This window comes from Gouania willdenowi, chromosome 5, assembly GCF_900634775.1.
Source record: "Gouania willdenowi chromosome 5, fGouWil2.1, whole genome shotgun sequence".
Classification (NCBI taxonomy): Eukaryota; Metazoa; Chordata; class Actinopteri; order Blenniiformes; family Gobiesocidae; genus Gouania; species Gouania willdenowi.
The window spans coordinates 34,033,974-34,057,087 of NC_041048.1; the positions used below are offsets into that span (position 1 = coordinate 34,033,974).

The following is a 23,114-nucleotide window of genomic DNA, read 5'->3' on the forward strand; positions in this document are numbered from 1 at the left end:
TATTTTTTTAATTGGTGAAGGTGATGATGAATGTAGTTAAAGAGTTACTCATGCTTGGTATTGGTCCTCCACTAATAAATACTCAGAGACAATAGACAAGGATTAACATTTTATTCAAAAGACTGATTCGAAGACGCGCTTTTCAAATTTAAATTAGGTATTATGTGGGACCCGCAGTAGTATTAGGACTGTTATGGACACGCCCACTTAAAAAACTCATTACCGTACTTTTGAGATTATGAAGCACACGTTTATATTTTAAGTTGATTATGGGTTACAAAGCAGAGGATGCACACGGTAGAACTTAAATTGCGCCTAAAAAGAATACCTGAGCCAGACAGAACATGGCCTGAATCCGTTTGATTGTTTTCACATTTGTGCTGGCCTATAGAATAATCAGTTGCAAGTTAAACATGACGAGCAGCTTCATGTGCCGCAACACACTATGTCTAGTCATATTGCACGTGATTACGGTTACCAAGCAGAGGATGCACACAGGCAGCATCTAAGTGGCTGCAGGGGTCCTCAGGTGAAGGCGGAAGCATCCGAGCAAATCGCCTGTATTAAATAGACGGTGCGGCTGATGTATTTGTTTCTCGGTTATGCAGACTAAAAAGGGAGTTAAACTAAAACGGGCACGCCTGGAAGTCCAAGTGCGCAACAATTATTTTGACGGTACTGATTAAAAAAGGAAAAAACAACAGAAAAGCCCCCTACACTGGTCAAAAAGCACCGTAAAGAGTGACATCACACCGTAGCGGATCAAAATACACTGTGGGGGGCCCTTACACTCAACAGCGCTGGGGAGAACCCTGTATACATGTCTTACAAACCAAGGCTTGAAATGAAAACGTAGGTCTTCTTCTTCAACCTCATGTATCTGGACTGTAGTGTTTGTCACCATGCCATGCAACGCCACCAACATCTGTTAATTACAAGAGTTCCTGTTATTATAGGCAGCCCTGTCTCTGTGTGAGTCATTTACTGTTTTACTCTCTGGGAATATAGCTGTGCTATTTACGCTTTGATGATTTGTGCCCTTGAACTGATCAATGGGACTCTGCTGCTCGTTGGCACGGCCCTGAACCAAATCGATCTGATTGTGGCCTCTCACTGGCTGTGGCTTAAAGCACACAGTCTACAGCCGCCTCTGGCTGACAGTGATGAAGTGAAAGAAGCTACAGTCCTTTCAACCTCTTTTTCTGTTGCTGAAGGTATCTGGCCCTGGTGGAGTCCTTGCCGACATATGGAGTCCATTATTACCCAGTGAAGGTAAGGGCAGCACTGAAGTAGTACAGGCACTTAACCTTTAAGTAAACTCATCTCAACATCCCCAATTCATCTTCTACCTCTCACCCAACATGGCATACTGTTGGATTTTTTCTTAGACCATTAAATGACAGCCTTTGCCTGTTTGACACTTGCTTTAGCTAAAATTGTTGTGCAAGTGTACATTCCTCTTTAGTTGAGTCAGATTAATACTTTACAAGCTGACTTAACCCTGGAACACTATCACTGAAATTAGTCAAACCATCACTATCGTCGGTGATTTTTACCCGATGTAATCTACACAATAAAAAGTAAATATAATCAAAATATATCAAAATATGACAACAAATGACAAATTAGAGTTGTGTTCTTTCATTTTCAACTTTGCCAAAATGAAAAAAAAAACTACCATGGGTGGTACATACAGTACAGTAATAATGGGACACTCACTTTTGCTGATTGAAAATCCCCCAAATATGTGCTTTCAGAAAAAAGTGGGCTTTGGAGTAGAGGAACATCCACACCTTCTAAACAGGGACGTCAAACTCATTAGTTCAGGGGCCAAATATGGACAAGTTTGATCTCTAGTGGGCCACAGAGGTGGAGAATCAAAACATTTCCACAATCATGCTACTTTGCATTTCCATGTTTAAAATAAAGAAAAGCATGTATGTAAAGTATAAAGCACCGACGATATTCAAGCAATAGGTGACGGGTAGTGACAATATTTATTTAATTTGGGGAAATTTTGTCAAATCATTTGAGGATTGATCAGAATTTTGGAAAAATTAGGTTTCTTTGAACAATTTGAGAGTAGAAATGACTTCTATCTTGTTATACAAGCATGGGAAAACTGTGAACCCCTGCAATAATTATAAAGTTCTACTTCAAAATAAATCTGTTGATATGTTACATTTTTTTTAAAGTGTATTATTTTGCATGGATGCAAATATTTATGTTTGGATGTGATATAGTGATTTAAAATTGCTCCCAATTTCTGGTTAATTTCAATAAATATTTCCCATGAAAAGTTTCCTTTTTTTATATATACTGTATATACTGCCAAAATTCCTAAGTTTAAGTTCCCGTAGAAATTTGCCAGATATTTTACACCCCTTTGCATCCCTACTGAGATATCCACGAACTAAAGTATTTGGTAATTTACACAATGGTTCATGTTTTCTCAGTCATTTTTACTTTTCTGTGCTGGTTTGAATGTTTTAAAGGGCCAGATTTGGCCCCCTGGCCTTGGGTTTGACACATATGATTTAAAACATCAGAGAAGATGTTGAAGCTACCCTTGGAACCAAAACACTCTGATAAAAACAAATTCATGAAAATAATGTAAATAAATGGGTCGGGAGAAAATCACCTGCTAGGGTTAATGAGCATTGATATTAATCCATAAATATTTCAAACCACTTTAAAGAAAGCTAAAGTCAAGATTTCATTTTTAAAGGGATTGTTAGGGAAGCTTCTCTTCAATCACTTTTCATCTCTTGTTCTTTTGTACACGTAAACTTATTAAATGAAGGTGTCTGCAGAGATCAAACAGATGTGTTAAAACTAATCAGCTGTGCTGGCTAAAACGTTGAGGTCTTAAATGCATTTGATCTGATCTCGTGCTGCTGTTGCTGTGAAGTTAATGGGGGTAATTGCTTTGCTAACAGGCCTCTTTTCTTTTTCATACACCCACCAATAAAGCTACCTCTAATTAGTGGTTGTGTGTTGTGTGTCTGTCTGTGCTTTGGAACAGGACAAGCAAGGAATCCCGTGGTGGTTGGGAGTCAGCTATAAAGGCATCGGCCAGTACGATCTGCAGGATAAGCTCAAACCCAGAAAGGTTAGCTGAATAGTTCATTTTACACAAATGCTTGAGTTGCCGAAACAGTGTTTGCTTTAATACGGACTTGTAAAATCACATCTTCTTCTTCATTGTGTGTAGATTTATTTATTTTTTATTTTTTAATCAAAGTTGAAGTTATTGACTTTTTGTTTGAAAGTGTGAAAAGTTTTTATTCACATTAGAATTGTTTACTTGACAAACCAGGGGGGATTTTTGAGGCCCTGTGTTTCTTGTTAGCTGGTTAATGATCCATCCAGGCTGTAAATATGTATAATTAAGACTCTGGTTCCCATGGCAGTCGCTAGAAACAGGAACTCAAATGCGGGAAATAATTCAGAGCTCAGTGCAGTCAAGGTTTTAAGAGACTCATACTGGTAATACTGGTATGAGTGAAAGCAATGGTTGTCAAACTTTGGCTAAAGAATTTCTCTTATTTCTGAATCAAAGCACCCCCTTTGTCCAACTACTACATTTTGCTCAGAATACTATGAAAAATTAAATATTGAGCATATTGTTGGAATGAATAAGTGATAAACTTATTTTAAAGAATTCATTTTTGTAAATAAGTGGAAAGAAACAATATTTAAGGCCTTCTGGACCTATTTATTGCTATAGTTTTTATCATTTCCGGTCATCTCGTGCCTGATGTGGTGTATTTTCAGTTTATGTTCTAATCAAGATCATTTCCATCATCTTTATTATGATTATCATAAAATGCAAATAACCTAAAAATAAACAATAGAAAAGCCCATATTATAAATGCTTTTAATTTGTTAATTTTCCACTCTCTTCCTCTTTCAAGCACCCTATAGTACCGTCACGTACTCCCATTTGAGAAACATTGAGTTAAAGGGAGGCAGAAAACTGTCAGGTTTACACAGTGTAAAGATGAAATACTCGCCTACTTGTCAGAGGTGGGCAAAAAAAATCAATGCATCATCATTCAGGGTCGGGATAGTAATTTATAATCAATGCATACATTTCCATTAATTGTTTATTTAAATGTTAAGTTACACAAAATACTGTACAAAGATATTTTAATTATAGTGCTTGAGCTGCTGGTTTAGTGTATTCTATGTAATAAACTGTATATAACATATAAAATAACTAATGATAATAATGCATTGGATTTTATATTGCGCTTTATCATAGACCCTCAAAGTGCTTCACATTGTTGTGCATTATTCTTTCACTCTGGGATCGAACCCCCAACCCTTTGGTTATTGAATGACCCACTCTACCACTGAGCCATGGCCGACCCAATGTTACAGTGAGGATGTTGCTGCGTTGGCACTTTACCATGCAGTTCTAACTGAATGAACAGTTTACAGATGTCCTCTGATGGGTTAATAAAAGGTAAAAATGTAAATACACATCTTTTGTCTGAATGCCAATTGCTATGTTTTTAAAAACAGCAAATTATCAGTGGTTACGGTAAGAAACAAAGACATGCTCTGAAATAGTGCATCTAGATCACGGGTGTCAAACTCATTTTTGATCTGAAGAGGGTCGCACATTTTAGTCTGAGAAATAATTGCGTATAACTGATATGAAGAGTTTGTAAGGCAATAAATTACTGATATCGCTCCTTGCAGGTTCTCCACTTCAACATTTCTTGATTTTTTTTGACACATTTTTCTGTAATTTTCTGGGATTGTTTGCAAAAAATTGCAGGATTTTTGGAAAATATTAGAGTTCTTTTGACAATTTATGATATAAACACAGGAAAATAGCGAGCTCCTGTAAATATTCTGGAAGTTCAATAAATTGTTGAGTTTGGCGAGACTCAATTATTTGGTCATTTACAAAGTGAAAAAAGGCTTTCACTCTCGTTTTGATTTTCTTCTGTGGACCGATTTGAATGCTGTAAAGGGGCAGAGATGGCCTATAGGCCTTGATTTTGACACGTGATCTAGATGCATTGATTATAATCAAATCACAGTCCCTGTAATTGTAATCGAATCATGATGTGCCTAAAGCAGGGGTCACCAACCTTTCTGAAACTGTGAGCTACTTCATTGGTATGGCCTTGTCTAAAGGGCTACCAGTTAGAAAAGCACTTCTTAAATACTACATTTTCACTGTTTCACCATGAGATAATAAGGAAAGCTAGCAGTAACTTCAAAATATAAGAAATATTGAGGTTTCAACATGAAACACTTCATTTCTCCTAATTTATGCAATTGTTTCACTTTCAAACCTAAATGTCATAGAAAATCCATTTTTTTTAAATATTTCTTTTATATATCATATTTTATATAACGTACCACTGATCATACACCAGATCTGCAAATTTGTCACAACCTTTCAGTGAAAATAAACATTTAAAGTAGGTTCATTTAGTACTAAATCACGTGCAGCAGTATTTAACACTACTAAGTGCTAACTACATTTGTCGTCTGTATTTATATTTGTGAGTTTGAATCCTGGAAAGTTAATCAGGTTCCAGATAGAGCTTCAGAGGGAACCTCACATGGTCCATGCGGGCTACCTGGTGCCCTCTGGCACAGTGTTGGTGACCCCTGGCCCCAATACTTGTCATGTCTACATCTTTGAAAAGAAAAAATAATAATTTAATGTCCATGTAAATCTGAAATAAATTTGTGTTACGAGTTTGTCACACCACCGAAACATGTCATTGACCACTGAGCCAAATTTGAAAGATGAAAAGAAAATTGCTAAGTATATAAAATTAGGTTTCAAAATCATGGAAAAACAAGAACTTCTTTCTGCTCTGAAACGCTGGGGTCGTGTCAGTTAGAGGCGCTGGAACCACACGCGGGAAGGGCACCGCCTCCGTGTACTGTCTATGGGAGAGAGCAGTGTGAAAGCGGCTTCAGTGTCGATGGCGCTTCTCCCATTGGTTTTCCAAAAGTGCTCGGATTGGGCTGAACGCTGTCAGTGGAAAGGTCTGCTCCTCCCGAGTGCAAATATGTGCATCTCTCCCAGGTAGAGTCAGAACTGCGCCCGCTAGAACCGAAACACACAATCGCAGTGCAAAAAAAGTGCTCATTTCATGGAAAATGTGGCACCAGTCTGAGTCCAAATATGTGGTTTGTTTTCGGCAAGGGGTCAAATTGTGCCCACTGGAGGCCGCGGAACCATTAAATCCTGAACACAGAAATTTTAAACAGTTTTTGAAGCCTAGCTCCACAATTACATTATAAATGGTTGAATGGCTTCTTACATGTTTGAAGGAAAATACATTTATGACCTATTTAATGTGTTTAGAAGAAAATGGCTGAACTTGCTTTAAACGGACTTTAAACACGCAGCTCTGAGTGTTTCTCTGGTGTTTATTAGCCTTTGTTCTAAGGGAGGAACCTGTTGTTCTATGAGTGATTATTGTTTTGCCACAGGCACAGTGTCTCTTTCCTGGCTTCTGGCTCTAAAATGGAAGCTGCTGGCTTCTAGTTTCTGCCAGTTGAGTGTTGTTGTTGTTGTTTGGAGCTAGGGTACATTATTGATAGTGTCGGCATGTTGGAGGAGCTCTCTAAACTTAACTTTGCCCGTGCAAAATGTTTCACTTAAAGAGGCCACAGTCACATGACAACCTCACAGTGGAATCCTGTCGTGGGGAAAAATGTTGCCTTCTTTAAATGACCTGTTTTGTTGCACTGATGATGGTTTGAAGTGTGTGCCACGACCTACTACTACCCTGTAGATCAGAGGAATAATGATGGTACTTCCTGCCTTAGTTCACAGCCCCTCTATTCAGTCTAATCCCCCCCTCCTTGCCCCATGTCCAGCCCCTCTCAGCAGGCTCCATTTATTATGGGATCTTTTAGAAGGAACACAATTGATCAAACAATACACAACAGCAATTTGTGAAGAAAGAGAAGTATCTTATTCCAAGTAAGAAAACTGTTGACCACCAGAGCAGTTTTTTTTTTTTCCTTTCTCCTGCATTATTAGCTTTATTCACTCAGGAGTAAAGCTACCCCAAAAACAGAACCTTGAATTGATTAGAATCCAATAGAACTTTGTTTGAATAGGGATCATACAATTTTACTTAGTACAATGAATGCACCCATTGTGTAAATACAAAGAAATAGTTTATATATAGCTATTGCTAATTTCCAACTATTGTCCCTAGTTGGGTTTTTACATAGGCGATGTTTACATGAGGGCTTTAATTCTCCTTTAATTCAGAATAAAAGTTAAATCCTCTTTAAAAAGATTAAATATCACCATGTAAACACCTAATTCTGAATAAGGGTTAAACCCTCCTGGGGTTACCCTAATTAAAAATAAATCTGAAGTAAATGGCTGGTTTATTCTGGAATGGAATAATTCCTCGATCTTGTATACGTTTTTATTCCGCTTTTAATTAATTCCGGTCATTCTGAGAGTGCTCGTCCTGTCGCGATGACTCGCTGGTGACAACATAATCCAAGATGGCCGGCCGAAGCAATTGTTGGAATCGAGTCGAGACTATTTATTTAATAAGAGCCATAGAAGACATGGATATAATGAAAAGAGTGGATAGACGGAAGCATTAAAATGCGGACATTCACGGACATATTACACACACACGTACACCAGGACACAGAGCTTCACTAATGTTGTGCAGGTTGTTCGAAAGTTCTCTTTCCTCTCAACATCCTGTATAGTGGAGGTAGAGCAGCTTTTACATCAACCACTATCTTTGATTGACCAAAGTACAGTCGTCTGCCTCCTTTCTGCTGCTCAGCCGACGAAAGTCCAACAGTATGTTATTGTCGAGCTGCTGCTTCAAAACTACAATCAAAATGAAAGTGAAAATAGTTAATATGTGGTCTTCTATGTTGGAGCCAAAAATAAAGGGTTTGTTTTGTGTATTTTTCCAGTAGACGTGATATGTCACATTTGCCCCCTGTCCAATCAGAATCTTTCTCAAACCCCAGACTTAAAGCGGAATTGAATAAAGGCAAATAAACCTGTTTTCCATGTAAACCTTAATTTGGAATTACTATTTGCATGTAAACTCAAAGCAGAACACTTTAATTCCAAATAGTTTTAATTTTAATAATTAATTCTGAATTAAGAAACATCATGTAACCGTTGCCATAGTAATAAATGATAGCACATATGACACAACACGTGCAAAAACAAATATATAATCAATCAATCAAATTTAATTTATAGAGCACTTTTCATACATACAATATAATTGTAAGTTTGGTGTTGGGACTATTTTTTGAAGAATTAAAGAAGGCAAATTAAATGATTAAGTATTGTTTACATTTCAAGCTCGCTGCTGTGTTTGACGTGAGCACTTTTCAGTCATCTCTGCCATTATACTGCATAGATTGGGCATGTTGTCAATGATAATGATGGGAAATCCCAAGAATCTAATTGATTTCCAACAGTGTGGAAATATACTGTACAGTGTTGCCACTGTGTGCCAATATGTGACATGTTGCGTAAGAGGTGAGGTTGATCTTTTTCTGTATGGGTATGTGTGTCAGTGCCCTCGACTTCATTGTTTTTAACCATGTGTTTGTATGGAGCAGTACCCCCCCCTCCCCCCAGGGGCCCCCTGGGTTTGTGGGTGTGACCTGGTTACAGACAAACAGATACAACCTGCCACATCGGCCTGTAATCACGCATTCAGCAAAAACACAACCAATGTGAATACTAAAGACATTTGCTTTAGATATTCCACAGATTTGTTTCATGATTTTAGGATAAATGTGTCTCATGTTTCTGAGTCTTGAGTCACTGAGGGTTTTTTGTTACAATGCTTCCTGACATGAGGTGTGTCACATCACTGTCATAGTTTGGCAGCTCTACCAGCAGCAGCAACTGGTCCTTTATGAGTTTCACCAAAGTGTTGGCACACAAGTGTGGAGTTTCTTTATTCAAACAATGGCCACAGGCTGGAGTGTATAATAAGTATATATCAAGTCAGCCCCTGTCTAATGACAGCCTGTAAATTATGCTTAGTGAGTGATAATAATGTGTGTAAATTGCTGGTAAGTGCCCCCACCCCCACTGGCTCCCATTGTTCCCACTGTAAAATGCTGTTAAGAGTCAACAGCAGAGGGACTGTGGAGTTGGTCAGATAATTTTTTAGATGACTGGAAGTATTCAGTTGAAGGGTTTTATATTAGACAGATCACAACAGAACATATGGTTGAGTCACACGTGAATTGACACTCATTTGAATGTTTAGTAGGTAAACATTTTTACCCAAGGACAGCATTAGTTTAACCACTGCCTTCCATATGTCTTTACTTTTTTTAATAATGTTGCCATCTAAAGATTTTCAAGCATCTATAGGAATATCATCAAATGCCAGTGTGTGTACAGCCACTTTTTCTTTAAATGGAAACAATAGCACAAATGTCTGACAGTTGATTTATGGAAAGTTTGTCTTGAGGAAGTGATTCTCCCACTTAATATACTGACCAATCATATTCTCTAAAGCAAACTTAAACTTTTTGCATCCAGTGATCTATTACAGGGATGACCATTTTTTCAGGGCTTCTCCATAATCCTCACATCTTTTAAATATAATTTACCAGTACTGCCATTTGTAGCCCTTTAAACTTTAATATTTAAGATATTTGGAGTAGAAATGAACTAGTACCTGTACTAGTCTTGTATTTAACAAGGAATGTGTTTAATGGATTATCCAAAAAGAAAAAACACACACACATAATATGTGCACTAGGGTGGTCCACGAAAGCGTGGCAAAAAATACTGCATTAGGTTTTTGCAACCAGAAGATGATTTAAGAAAAACAAGATGTTTTAGAGGTTGCACCTGCTGCTCAAATTTTCCTGTAAATTGACTAATTACATATACATTATACATATAAAACATTATGGAATAAGAAACGTTCAGAGATTCCACCAAAGCATTGTGATGCCCTTAATCAAGCAGATTATGACGGGAAGCTGATGAGCGATTGTGTCACCACCGGCACGATGCGTTTTTTTTTAAACTCTTACTCGTCATAAAACACGGGAACATTTTTGTGATGTCAACAAATCCACAGTAGTTGCTGCACTTTCTCAGTAACATTTTTATAAGAGTTTCAGTGTGTTTTTGCATAACGAAACCACAAATTTTCTAATCTGCCTTTTTTTTAAATTTGGCTCACTATGTTAAAATATAGAGCAATTTTCAACCTCTAAATATGAATTTATTTGCAAAAATTTGTACCCAAATAATTTGGCTAGATATGGAAACAAATGCAGGGTTCTAATCTAGAGAATCTAAAAAAATAAAATAATTTGGACCATTTTTTTTTTTTTAAATAATGTGCACATTGATTTGAAAAACTATGAATTTTTTTTTTATAAGATTTTAAATCCAAAGAGAGAGCCATCATACTTCACAGTGAGAAAGCAGAGTGACTGGTCCAGTATCATATACTGTACATGGAAAGGATGTTTGTTTTATAGTATATTGGTTACCATCACAGCCGTATAGAGAGTGAGTTATGACAACGGAAGTCCAAAATGCTTGACCGTCACATGATTCATGTAAGACTGAATTTGTTCCCAGAAGTTAGCGAGTGGCAGGCCATTCGAATCCATTGATTCCTTGTGAGATGACTGGGATTTGCGGTAATTTGTCATCAATAACTGCATTGATTTACAATATAAATTCAGTACACCGTCATATCTGTGTATATACAATATATGTTTATGTAGTTTCATAAATATTTTTTTCCTAACGTAAATTTGTATTAATAATTAGTGTAAACAGCTTACCTGCTTTTTTTGACATAGTTAAGGCCAACATTAATTTTGTTCAAAAATGTGTTAATATGTGTTGTATATAGGATGTATTGCTTTGAATTATTATTATTATTATTATTATTATTATTATTATTATTATTATTATTTTTAAAGGGGGGGTCATGAAAACACACCACATTCAGACAGGACACATTGAAAACGTATTTATTATGTTCATACATATATAAAAATAGACATTAGATTTTTTTACTATGCACTTATGTACCAAGATAAATTCATTAAATAAATGTCTATCAAAGTCAGAAACATTAATAACTTGTCATGCAGTTTGCTGTGCTGTATGGGGATGCTCCACTCATTCTGAAAAAGGAGTGAAAATGTTTGGCTTCCCAACGGAACCAGAGAGGAGAAAGGAATGGTTAGCCAAAGTCAGCAAGAGCAATCTAAAAAAAAAAATCAGGATTATAACAAAAAAAAAATAATCTGTAAGGCGATCATATTCAAACACTTCATTTGCACTTTTTCCACAAATAATACAATTTTTTTAAAAAAAAAGAAGATATGTTGCCTATGTGGGTAGATAAAACTGCGTGAAGTAAACGCTGTGTATTTGCTAATGGTCCCTTAATTTTCTAGAGTTTAGAATTTTTTTCTATTTCTTTTGAACATGAAAACAACAGCAGTATCTCAATGAAAAAAAGATAATAATAATAATGGTTAAAAAAAATGAAAATAAAAATTACTATTTTAGCGTGGGATAATCCACTAACATGCCTTAATGCACACATTAATGGGTTTGTATACGCTGATAATAATAATAATAATAACGTCTTACCGTTCAAAAGTCCATCGCAAACTGTCTAATCTGCTTTAGCTCCATTGGCTACAATAGTAAACTCATCACTTTCGGAAACAATTGTGAGGCTCCATGAGCCGCCATTGCTGTAAAAAAAAACTGATCCATTGAAGTGAACGGAGTTGACGCAACTCTCTCTCTATACGGCTCTGGTTACCATATGAAGTTATACACTTTTGTATTGATAACATTAAATATATGCTGCTTTAAAGTAATTAACTAAATAATGAAGTCTCCTCTAAATAGAGGGTTGAGCTATTTTATTTATTTTTTTGCCTGGGTTTATCTAACCTCCCATTCATGATTACACTGTAGTAGCATATTTCCCACACATTTCCACTGAACCAGACTTTTGGAGACACACCCACACCTACACTCCCCTTTAAAGAGTGTTTGTAATATCAAAGGCTGACACCGTCTCAGATTCAGAGCCTGAGTGATGTGTAGCAGAGCAAAGGTGGATTTTTTTCAAACAAGGGAGGAAAAGAAACTGGCTGAGCAAATAGTTTGTGTACAACCTGCTTATCTGGTCTGACTAAATCTGGTCTGACTAAGGCGGAAGAAGCACAGAGCCCCAAAGGTAGTGGGATGCGTCTGTGATGTCAGAAACCAGGGGAGGGCTTTAGGGTAAGAGGGGGTGTTGCCCTTCTTAGCTGAAACTCTTGCAACACCTATCTCACTCACTGAGAACAGACAAGAGAGAGTATTGTTCAAGGAAGCTCTAGCCCTGTGGGAAACTCCTAGGTCAAAGAATTCAATAGAGACTCACAATCTACAGGGATTTAATAAGCGCTGAAAAGTTCTACACGGTAAGTCTTTGTTGTTGTGTCCACCAACTACCTGTCAAGCCTTTTAAATGCTTTTCGTGTTTTTGTTTCATTGGACCCTTTCTTATTTTACCCAGTTGTTATCTTAAGTTTTTCGGTGTCCCTGGTAACAGCTACCCATTAACAATGTTGTGTTTTATTGGGAGTAAATTCACCTTTTAAGTAAATGTAAATGTACTTTCAGACGCATAACTGTGCACTTGCATGCTATTGGTTGGATATGTTTTCTTTAAATGTTTAGTCAGTGTTATTGAGTGTTGATGTTAAGTAGAACTGTTTTATTAAGTATCTTGTGCTTTGTTTTTTCAAATGAAAGAAGTTGCTCACAGGCAGCAGGTGGCTCCAGATCTTTTTCAGTTAGTGGTGCATATGTTTCATTCTGACTCATAGAGCAGACCTGACACTTTGTTCCTTCATATCCAAGAAGGAAAAAGTAGCCACTGCTTAGAGCAGAGGACGCTTTCGCTCCCTGCAGAAAACTGTCAGAAAACAATCAACCACTTCACTGATAAATGGTCTCTGTTAGAGAAGAAAGTGCCTCCAGTTTGAGAAATGTTACACTTTGTTATAATGCAAATCCACACTTTAGTTGTTCATCCTTTGTAGGCATGTGGTGTGTAACATTATGTCTGTCTCTCTGCAGTTGTTTCAGTGGAAGCAGTTGGAAAACTTGTATTTTCGGGAGAAGAAATTTGCGGTGGAAGTAAACGACCCTCATAGGTCAGGAAACGAACAGTTTTATTTATCATTACTTTCTGATCCTTTAAGGCACAGGTGTCAAACTCAAGGCGCGGGGGCCAAATCCTGCCCTTTAGAGCATACAATTTGGCCTGCAGGAGAAAGTAAAAATGAGATAGGAAACATGAATCATTGTGTAAATGAAACTCACCAATATTTGCAGGGGCTCACAGTTTTCCCAGTGCTTATTTTGCATCATGTCAGTCATTTTTAATGTTAAATTGTTGAAAAAGAAAACCCTCCAAATTCTTACTAAATCTTTTAATGTTTCTAAAATTATTACACAACATTTCCCTTAAAGTGAAGACCCTGTTGGGACTAATATTTATCACTTGTTGCTTGGATATGGTCAATTTCTTACATATTTTTAATTTAATGTATACGTACAAGTGCAAACTAGATCAAACTGCTCCGTTTTTGGCCCCTAAACTAAAATGAGTTTGACACCCCTGCTTTAAGGTGTTGTCAAGTCAAATGTGTCACTTGTAGAAGCTGTTTTCTCTCCCCCTCCCCCCTCCCACTCTGTATTGGCCATCTGCAGGCAGTGGCCTATTTCAGGACACCTTGTTAATAGTTTGGAACCTGTCTGTTAAACAACCACTTTCCTGTTCTTCAAAGGTTTATTTATTATTCTCAGGTTTTTGTAAGACCTCAGCTCATCACATAGGCTTTAATTTGGCCCTGCATCATTTAAAGCTGTTAAATATTTCGACTGGTTTGAAGTTGCTGCTTAACATATCATTAGTGTGTTTTTTCACAAACAACCTAATTTGATGAAAACTCATCACTCTTTCTCTTTTAATCATTTCTACTCGCTTATTTTTGGCTTATGGAGTCCTTGTTTACCTACCATGTGAGTTGAGAGTTTTTCTCATCAGGTCATGCAGAGTGTTTATTTGTTGTTTTCATCAGAAGAACGGTGTCGAAGCGAACTTTTGGACAGACTGGCCTAGTTATCCACTCATGGTATGCCAGCCATTCTCTGATTAAAACTATCTGGGTGATGGCCATCAGTCAACACCAATTCTACCTGGACAGGAGGCAAAGCAAAGTGAGTGTCTCTCTTTTCCTCCCTAACTGGTTTTGCTTCAATGTGCCAGTATAAGTTGGTTTATTTAAAAGCAAACATCCTACTGTGCTAAGTTGTTTTAGCTTACATGTGTTTAAAGCTGCTATCTGGAGTTTCTGCCTCTGCCAATCTACTAGAAGCCACGCCTCTACCTTTGTGCACGCGCATTGCAAAACATAACAAAGTCGCATAACTACAAAAAGTACACATTTATTGTTAGAGTGCCATAACTTTTGATTAAAACATGTCGATGAGAAATGTCCCCAATCGTGGTCTGTTTGGAATCCTTTTAAAAGCAGCAAGCCCCCCCCCCCCCCCCCCCCCCCCCCTTGAAAAGCAGCTCTGAGATAAATTCTGTTGCGGCCACGAAGACGTTTATCCACAAGCTTTGTACTTGTGTACATGGACTTTTCTTTTCTTGTTTAGTAGAAGCTTTATAAGTTGGCAATCATGGAATGGGTATCTGGACTTTCGGAGCGCTCCTCCATGACGCTATGCAGCTCAGAGTGATACTTGTTTGCTGTTGTGACGGTGCACGCGCATTCACTTTCATTTACAGTGGCCCACTGCAGGAAGTCGAAGCCTATTGGCTGGCGAAGTGGGCGCTTTCTTACATTTATATAGGGGTTTATGGACGAAAGCGGGACTTCATATACATTAATGTATATGAATGACCATAGTAAAAGACTAGATACATGAATGATACATGAACATAGATTTCCCAGAAACTCCTTGAAGGCAGTGGTTCTCAACCTTTTTCGAGTTGTGACCTTATTTTTAAATCTTAAGTTTCTAGCAACCCAAGAGACATTTTTCTCTTGAAATAGTTTTTGATAAAGTTTTTTTATGCTGTGTTACAAATCCAGGGTAACCAGCAATAGTGCTCAAAGTGACAAGCTCCACCAGCTCAGATATTTTTATATTGCTTTTTGTTTGTGAATGTCAAAGTATAGAATACAGCTGTTTGAGAATGTGTGTGTGGTATTTTAATTAGAAAAATAATAATAAACAAAAAAATATATATATAATTTTAATCAGTATTTTTTTAATCAATTACTAGATATTTCAGGTGACCCCATTTTTATTCCAGGCTACCCCACAAGGCAAACATCGGTAACTGGTGGCCCGGGGGCCCCATGTGGCCATCGCTTTAAGTTTGAGTGCCCCCTAATCTAAATGCACAAATTAAGTTAAAAACATACAAAATTACAGAAATATAAACTAGAAAACATACAGTAAATACACAAAATGACTCCAAAAAACACACAACAACAAAAAGCAACACCAAATTTAGAGAAAAATTAAAAAAAAATTACAAAACAACAAAAACATAGAAAATGGATAAACAAAAAATGTCTCCAAATTCACAAAATGACAACAAAAATATACAAATTGGCTCATAACGCAGAAAAAAACAAATGAAATGAGATTGAAAAAAAGTTAAAAGTTCAAAAGCACACATAAAAGCAACAGTAAAAACAAGCAAGACAACAACAGAAAGCGCAAAATCCACAAAACGACCACAAAAAATGAAACAAAACAATAAATTACACCAAAAACACATGACAATACAACACAAACGTATTGTTTTCCCTGTGTTAACACAGATTAATCATTATTCTAAATACTGACATGAATGTTGTTGATGCGGCCCTCTGATCAGAAAATCACTGTGATAAAAAGTTGCCCACCTCTACAAGGGGTCACGACCCCTAGGTTGAAAAACAATGGATTGGTTTTACCTAAAATAATAATATGGAAACATTAATACATTCAGCATCTGCTACTTTGCATCAAAATAGGAAAACAACCTTTATTTCCCTGAAATATCATTAAACGAATCAACTATTGTAAGTTTTCTTTTTACTAGTTCGCTTTATTTTCCTGAATTTACTGTCGACATTTTTCTGATTTCCTTATGACATGATGTTGAACTTGGGAATTGTTGACAGTGTTAGGTGTGGTGTGCTGGAACTGTTTGCTGCCTTTTTTTCTTTTTCTTTTTGTGTCGATTTTGTTAAGTTACGTGTTAGCGTCTCCTGTCAGTTTAGTGCAGAAACTGTGGATTGCTCCCAAACGTTGTTTATCCATGATCATGAATAACATTTAAACATCCAAGCAGCTGCTGCAGCTGTAGGATCTTATTTACAAGAATAAAAGCACACTCGGTGAGTGGTTAAAGCACATTTGACTGTATCATATGATGAAAGCTCATCTTTAGTCAAATCATTCAGCACAGAAATAAGCCCCCCAACGCTTAGTTAAGGCTTCAACACATTAAGGAGCTTAATTTTGCGTGATAATATTTATTCCCGTCTGAATGACCTTTGCTGAAGCTGCGTCAGTGACTTCTGTAAAGCAGACAGATGTGTTTTTCCTGTTTGAATTTGAGAAGGAAAATAAGTTTTCTTTAGAAAAGCTTTGTGATGACATAGCTTAACATGTGACGCCCGGTGCACAACTCGTGCTCATGACGTGAGTAAATATCCTGTAAAAATAAATGCAGTGTAAATAGATTATGTGCTGCTCAGCTCAATGTGTGTGTAAGTGTTAAAGCGCTAATTATAAAAGATGGAGAGCTGGAGTGTGTTGAACTGCAATCATTTGCATAAATTAATGGGTAATCCCTCTAAATATGAAATATATTTTGAAATGAGTATAGAGATTAAACCCCTGTTAAAATAGTCCAACAATGACTTTTAAGTTTGTATGATATTAGGTTTTCACAATATTTGATACATTCAGGTAAAAACTTGAATTTATAATGTATAAATTTAAAAAGCCTAAAAAAGGAATGACGCGGAGCATTTTCATATGATCTTATTTAATGGTGTGCATAGCTATGAATCTGATAATATGAGACGATTCATGATTTGCATATCACTATACGATATATCACGATATCAATAATTCACAACTACCAAATGGTTTGAAATACTATTTATTTCCTTTTTTTTTAACTTGTGAAAACAAGTAATTGGTACCTAACTGTAATTCAAGAACCAATATCAAAAACAAGTTGTATGTTTATCAAACTGTCAAATTACATTTTTCAAAAAAGTTTAACTTTTGCTTCAACAACAGATTCTGATTCTGTTCTTAAATAATTTTTTAAAAAGTAACCACATCTATAAAAGTGCCCAGTATGTTTTATGAAAATAACGTGCTATCAACTTCCAGCTTAGATGCATTAAGTAGTGGATTAGTTTAACAAGGTCTGATGTGTGACTGGGCGTTAACGTGCTATGCATTTGTTAGCGTAATTAAAAACATGGTTTAAAAAAAACAAAACAATTTGGAACATTTTTGCCAATTACCAAATTGATTTTTTACACCCTTATTTGTTTGCTTGTATTTATGGATTTACATTATCACTAAATGGGTTGTGGTGAAAAATAAATATTGGCCATCCCTTGAGCTTGTATTTAAATTAAATATTATTGACTCATGAAACAATGTGAGTGGAATGTGATATGCACAGAAGTGGATACATTGGTGTAGTCCAGCCTGTGTGTCAGATTCAGATTAGTATAGCTAATAATGAGAGGAGGCACACATCTTGCTGCTCCTGCTAATTGTCCCTCGCTCCACTATTACAGTCAAAGATGACCACAACCAGAAGTACCGGAGACATTGCCATGGACCTCACTGAGATCTCTGCCCCACGGATCAGCAAACTGTCCGCTATTGAGAGCAAAGATCATCTCATCAGGGCCAGCAACGGAAGTCTGATCTCTGCCGGTAAGCAGAGCGTTAACCAGTGACTATAGCTACACGTAGGATTGATGGCTGTGTGATGATCAATGGCTCTAGTTTGAACCTAATCAGACTCGTGTTTTTTCCAGACTCGGCTGAATCTGAAGTCAACGAGGAGCAAAAGAAAGAGAAAATAGCAGAATTAAAAAAGAAAGAAAAGGACCTTCAAGATTCGCTGACAAAGAAACTTGAAGAGCTGAAAAAGATCTGCATGAGAGAAGCTGTGAGAACCGCTCTCATCCCAGGTGTTATTATGCCTTTTAAACCGACTGACTGGTTTTTCTCTCCTCTGCAGGAACTTACAGGCAGATTACCCAAAGAGTATCCACTAGCCACAGGCGAAAAAGCCCCTCCAGTCCGACGGCGTGTTGGGACAGCTTTTAAACTGGAAGATCTTTTCCCTTATGATGAGGTTTGTAGTGGTGTTTTTGTCTCTGATGATTGTGGTCCATTGTGCAAACAGTGTTGCCTCACTTTGTTATTCATACAAAGGTCAATTACACAGGTATTAATTATGTAAGTTCTTTTACCCTGCATGACGTTGTTGTGAAACCTTTATGGATGTTTTGTGTTTTTAATACATGGAGAAAAACAAATATTTGTAAGATCATAGACATTGCTATGGCAGCAACAAATATAGGTTGTTATTTTTTAATTTAGTTTCATCCTCTTATTTTAACCTGAACTAGAGTGGCCCAAACTACAAAGCTGGATTTCCTCTTATCGCGCTAACTTCCAGGCTTTATTCGGTGTGTGGTGTACTACCATGCTGGCTAACATTTTACCGGGCTAAATCACCATGGTCACTTAGGCTGAACACCTAACCTGGCCGTGACTAGGTGGATAAGATCTGAGTGAGTACTCAGGTCCCGCCTCTTGACCAATCAGTTCTCATGGAAAATGTCTACCTGAGTAGAAACTGTGCCTTAATAAAGTGAAACTGATCAGAGCGCTGTCCGTTTATTATCCCATGGATTAATAGTATATAATGTCACATTTTTACGCATTAACAGTGTCAGTAGCTTCCTGCCTGCATTCTTTCCTTCCTGAATTTTACTGCAGCAACAGTGTTGTTTTTGGTCCGAATTATGGATTTTAATTCTTCATATTTTTAAGGAATAATTCCTCAATTGTGATGTAAATTGCTCTACATAGTTTCTCTGTGATTGGTCTGACACTGCAATCTCCACCTCTGTCACAGGAGCGTGCACTTAGCCTGTCTGAAATCACCTCGCTTTATTGAAAAATGGTAAATGGACTTGATTTATATAGCGCCTTATAACCACACTGAAGCAGTCCCAAAGCGCTTTACACATCAGCTCATTCACCCAATCACTCTCACATTCACACACCAATGGGACAGGACTGCCATGCAAGGCGCGAGTCGACAACTGGGAGCAACTTAGGGTTTAGTGTCTTGCCCAAGGACACTTCGACACATAGTCAGGTACTAGGATCGAACCCCCAATCTCTCGATCAGAAGATGACCCTCTACCACCTGAGCCACGGTCGCCCGAACATATTCATATTCTGCTTCGTAGTACAGGAGCTCTCGAACAGAGAATGTTTGGTTAGGTGAAACCCGCTAACGGAGAGATATTCCGGATATACTTATCCAGCTTCATTGTACAGACCCAAGATGTTTGATGTGTTGTCTTTTTTACAACTGTCTGTGTTGTTTACTTTGCATTCTCCGGTTCCCAGGACCCACATCTGAGAAATCTTGAGAGCAGGTTCGCTTTACAACAGAAAATCGTCGAGGCGGCGATGAAGCTCGCCAACGAGGGCGACCTCTGCAAGACGGTGAAGCGAAAGAGAAGAAACAACTACCTGGATGCTATGAGGAAGCTGCAGGAAATCGAAAGTGATATTAACTCCTACAGGATCAAGAAAGGGAAGAAACCCACACAGAGAGCCTCACTCATCTTAGCAGGTAGATCATATTCACCAGTGAGTGAAATGATGGACGCCAACAGACAAAGAATGACTTAGAACTGATGTTTGTCTTCTTTTATTAGATGACGCTCACCCCTCAGACCTGAGCTCGCTGTCTGACAGCCTCACAATGGACGATGGTAAATGTTTCTTTTTGCATGTGACATTTACTAGTTTATACTTTATCAGTTTTACTCAATGGCTTGTCTTTGATGTGTCAGATGAAGAGCTGGCCTCTCAGAGAGAACGGTCCAGATCAGTCCAGTACTCCCCCAGGCTGCACCACGCAGACACCCTGGACATCCATAACAAAGACAGGCGGTCGTCAGCCAATGACCAGCTCTCAGACAGCAGGTACGCAAATACAACTGACAACCTTACAATATTTAATTTCATTCTGCCAAGGTTAAAGATCTTTTTTTTTTCACAAGGAATATTGAACTTTGTTACATTCCATGTCCAGAAAGGAGCAGGTAGAAGAAATAAATCTTATAATGCCTGCCCCTTACTCAATCACAAATATTAAACAGTTGGTCTGCCAAGTTTACGCTATCTAAGATTATGGTTTTATGCATTATTCAAAAAAAAAAAAAAAGATTAAATGATACATGAACAAATTCAAGGACTTAGACACCTACCCTCAGCACTAAAATAGGAAAACAAATAACGCTCTGAACACTTCGTTCATATTGTCTTAGGTGTCTCTTTTTGTACATTCTCTTAAACTGAAGTATATTCAAAGATGTTCCCATCTTTTGAACTAAAAACTAACAACTTTTGTAAATGTTCATGTAATGCTCTATTTTTAACTGTGGACATAACTGTGTGTCTGCAGCTCAATCAAATCTTTAACTTAATAAACTTAGTAAATAAATATATTTGTTACCCAATGTTTCCAGCACGTCAGCAAAGAAGGCTTATGCTTAGTTTGCTAACTGTTGAGAAGTGAGATAAATTATTTGTACTTTTTCTGCAGTGAAAACAAAATTCATCTCTGAGTTTTAACTGAGCAATCATTATTTATCTCTGCACTTGTCCTTACATCAAAAGAGAAAAGAAACCCAGAGCGGACAAGACCAAATGTAATTATTTTAAAGTACCCAGAGCGCCATTAAAAGGCCCTCCCCCTAAAAGATTACATGGAAAACAATGAAATTTGACTTAAAAAAAAAAAAAACACACAATAAGAAAAAAAAGAAGTTTAGGAATTCATTAAGTTGAAGGTTGAATAGAATGAAGTGACAAATATATATAATATAATATTCATTGATTTATTGCAAAGTATTTCTATAACTAGTTTGGGTAAAACAGAATAGTAGTATAGAGGGAGATTTGTGTCTCTATTATTCAATCCAAAAAAACAACTCTTAAATCAAAAGAAAAATCACTTAATTCATAAATAGATATTTTCAGTCAAAGAAAAAAAGTGTTCAAATGCAAGAAAATATTTAAGACCTTATTTGATTAAAAGTGATGATTGAAATGTGTTTTTTGGATTAAAGTCTTTTTTTTATTGAAGTAACAACGTCTCTTGGTTTACAAATTAGTTTTTGTTCAAGTCAAAACTGAAAACCCACTTTTTCAAAAATGCATACTGTAATCTAATCTTCTTTTAATCATTGTAATTTTGTTATTTGTTGCTTTATATTTGCACAGTGCCCTGGGTGTTTGACAGGCACTTGTAAATAAATTGCATTATTATGAAAATGATCCTCTGTAGATGTGCATTAACAACTTGTTTCTCTGGAGGTCTGAAGCATGGAGCCAGTACAGACCTGTAGAATAGATCCAGAGCTGCATTCCTGCCAGCCGCCCTCCCTCCCTCCTTTCTCCCTCCTCTCCAACAATCTCCCCCTTATCAGCCCAAACACACCAGCTTTAAAAATAGATGAGGAAAAAAAAAAAAAACAAGTCACTGCCTGTGAAGGAGGCACAGGCAACGATCCCAAACATAGAGGATAGAGGAGTGACCAGGAGGACAACAAGCACATGTCGCTTTCACAGCAACTCCTTCACTGGAGTTTATAAAGCAAAGCATGCTTTGTGTCAGCAGCCACTTAACACACCTAGAATCATTTTAATGAGTGTTTGCAGTTCTATTGAAAAAGGGATGGTCTGTATCAGCAAGTCAGGGATTGCTGATGACTAAAGTGCTTTTTTAAGTAATTGTTGGTCATTTATTTCATAGGCTGCTATCATTTATGATTAAAAAAACAACTGGCCTTGTGTGTGAATGTCTAAAAGACATGAGTTGTATCCATGTTCTAGGATGAATTACGGTTACGTTCAGGACACGCTTTACCACAGCCACCGGGAAGCCTTATCAAACTACAGCAGTCCAATGAAAACAGCCTCCAGACAGCCCCGTGATGCCCGCAGCATGCCCCCCACCCCCCTCCTCCCCCGCAACGCCTACAGCAGCACACAGCTCGGGTGAGACCTCGAACCCCTCTACTTCCTCTCATCAATGTGTGTCTGTATAATTATAATCATCCATCCATTCATTCATCCATCTATCCATTCATCCATTCATTTTCTGACCCGCTTGTTCCTTTTTCCAAGGTGGTGGGGGTCAGTAGGTTAATGTTGGCGTTAATGTTAATGCTAGGCTAATGCTATAGTTCGGCGAATGCTAGGCTAATACTTTATTAATGCTATTGTTAGGCTATTGTTAGGTTAATGCTATTGCTAGGTTATTGTTATTACTAGACTAATGCTAGGCTAATACTATATTAATGCTATTGCTAGGTTATTGTTAATGCTAGGCTAATGCTAGGTTAATGCTATTGTTAGGTTATTGTTAATGCTAGGTTAATACTATTGCTTGGTTATTGTTAATGCTAATACTAGACTAATGCTATATTAATGCTAACACTATTGTTAGGTTATTGCTATTGCTAGGTTAATGGGAAAGCAATGCTAATGCTAGTTTACTGCTAATGTTAGGCAATGCTATAGCAGTGTTAATGCTAGGTTACGGCTAATGTTAGGCTAATGTTAATGCTAAACTATTGTGAGGTTAATGCTTAGTTAATGGTATTGCTAGGCTAATGTTTCATTAATGCTTAGTTAATTGTAATGCTATGTTAATGCTACTGTTATTGTTAGGCTAATGCTATTGCTA

General features: G+C 37.2%; 1 protein-coding gene across 8 annotated transcripts in view; it reads left to right on the top strand.

Annotated features, from left to right (window-relative positions):
* The window catches only part of frmd4ba (FERM domain containing 4Ba), an 87,183-nt gene that overhangs the window by 57,552 nt on the left and 6,517 nt on the right, over positions 1-23,114 (top strand). For 6 of the 8 annotated variants that reach the window (XM_028446601.1, XM_028446597.1, XM_028446599.1 and 3 more), the window contains exons 10-20: positions 1,215-1,272; positions 3,026-3,112; positions 13,136-13,212; positions 14,143-14,281; positions 17,899-18,040; positions 18,145-18,278; positions 18,351-18,467; positions 19,760-19,988; positions 20,074-20,130; positions 20,212-20,344; positions 22,259-22,423. In XM_028446601.1, coding sequence (XP_028302402.1) covers positions 1,215-1,272; positions 3,026-3,112; positions 13,136-13,212; positions 14,143-14,281; positions 17,899-18,040; positions 18,145-18,278; positions 18,351-18,467; positions 19,760-19,988; positions 20,074-20,130; positions 20,212-20,344; positions 22,259-22,423 — 1,338 coding nt within the window. The remainder of the gene's footprint in view (positions 1-1,214; positions 1,273-3,025; positions 3,113-13,135; positions 13,213-14,142; positions 14,282-17,898; positions 18,041-18,144; positions 18,279-18,350; positions 18,468-19,759; positions 19,989-20,073; positions 20,131-20,211; positions 20,345-22,258; positions 22,424-23,114) is intronic. The other 2 variants (XM_028446598.1, XM_028446602.1) reach the window with 2 other exon arrangements.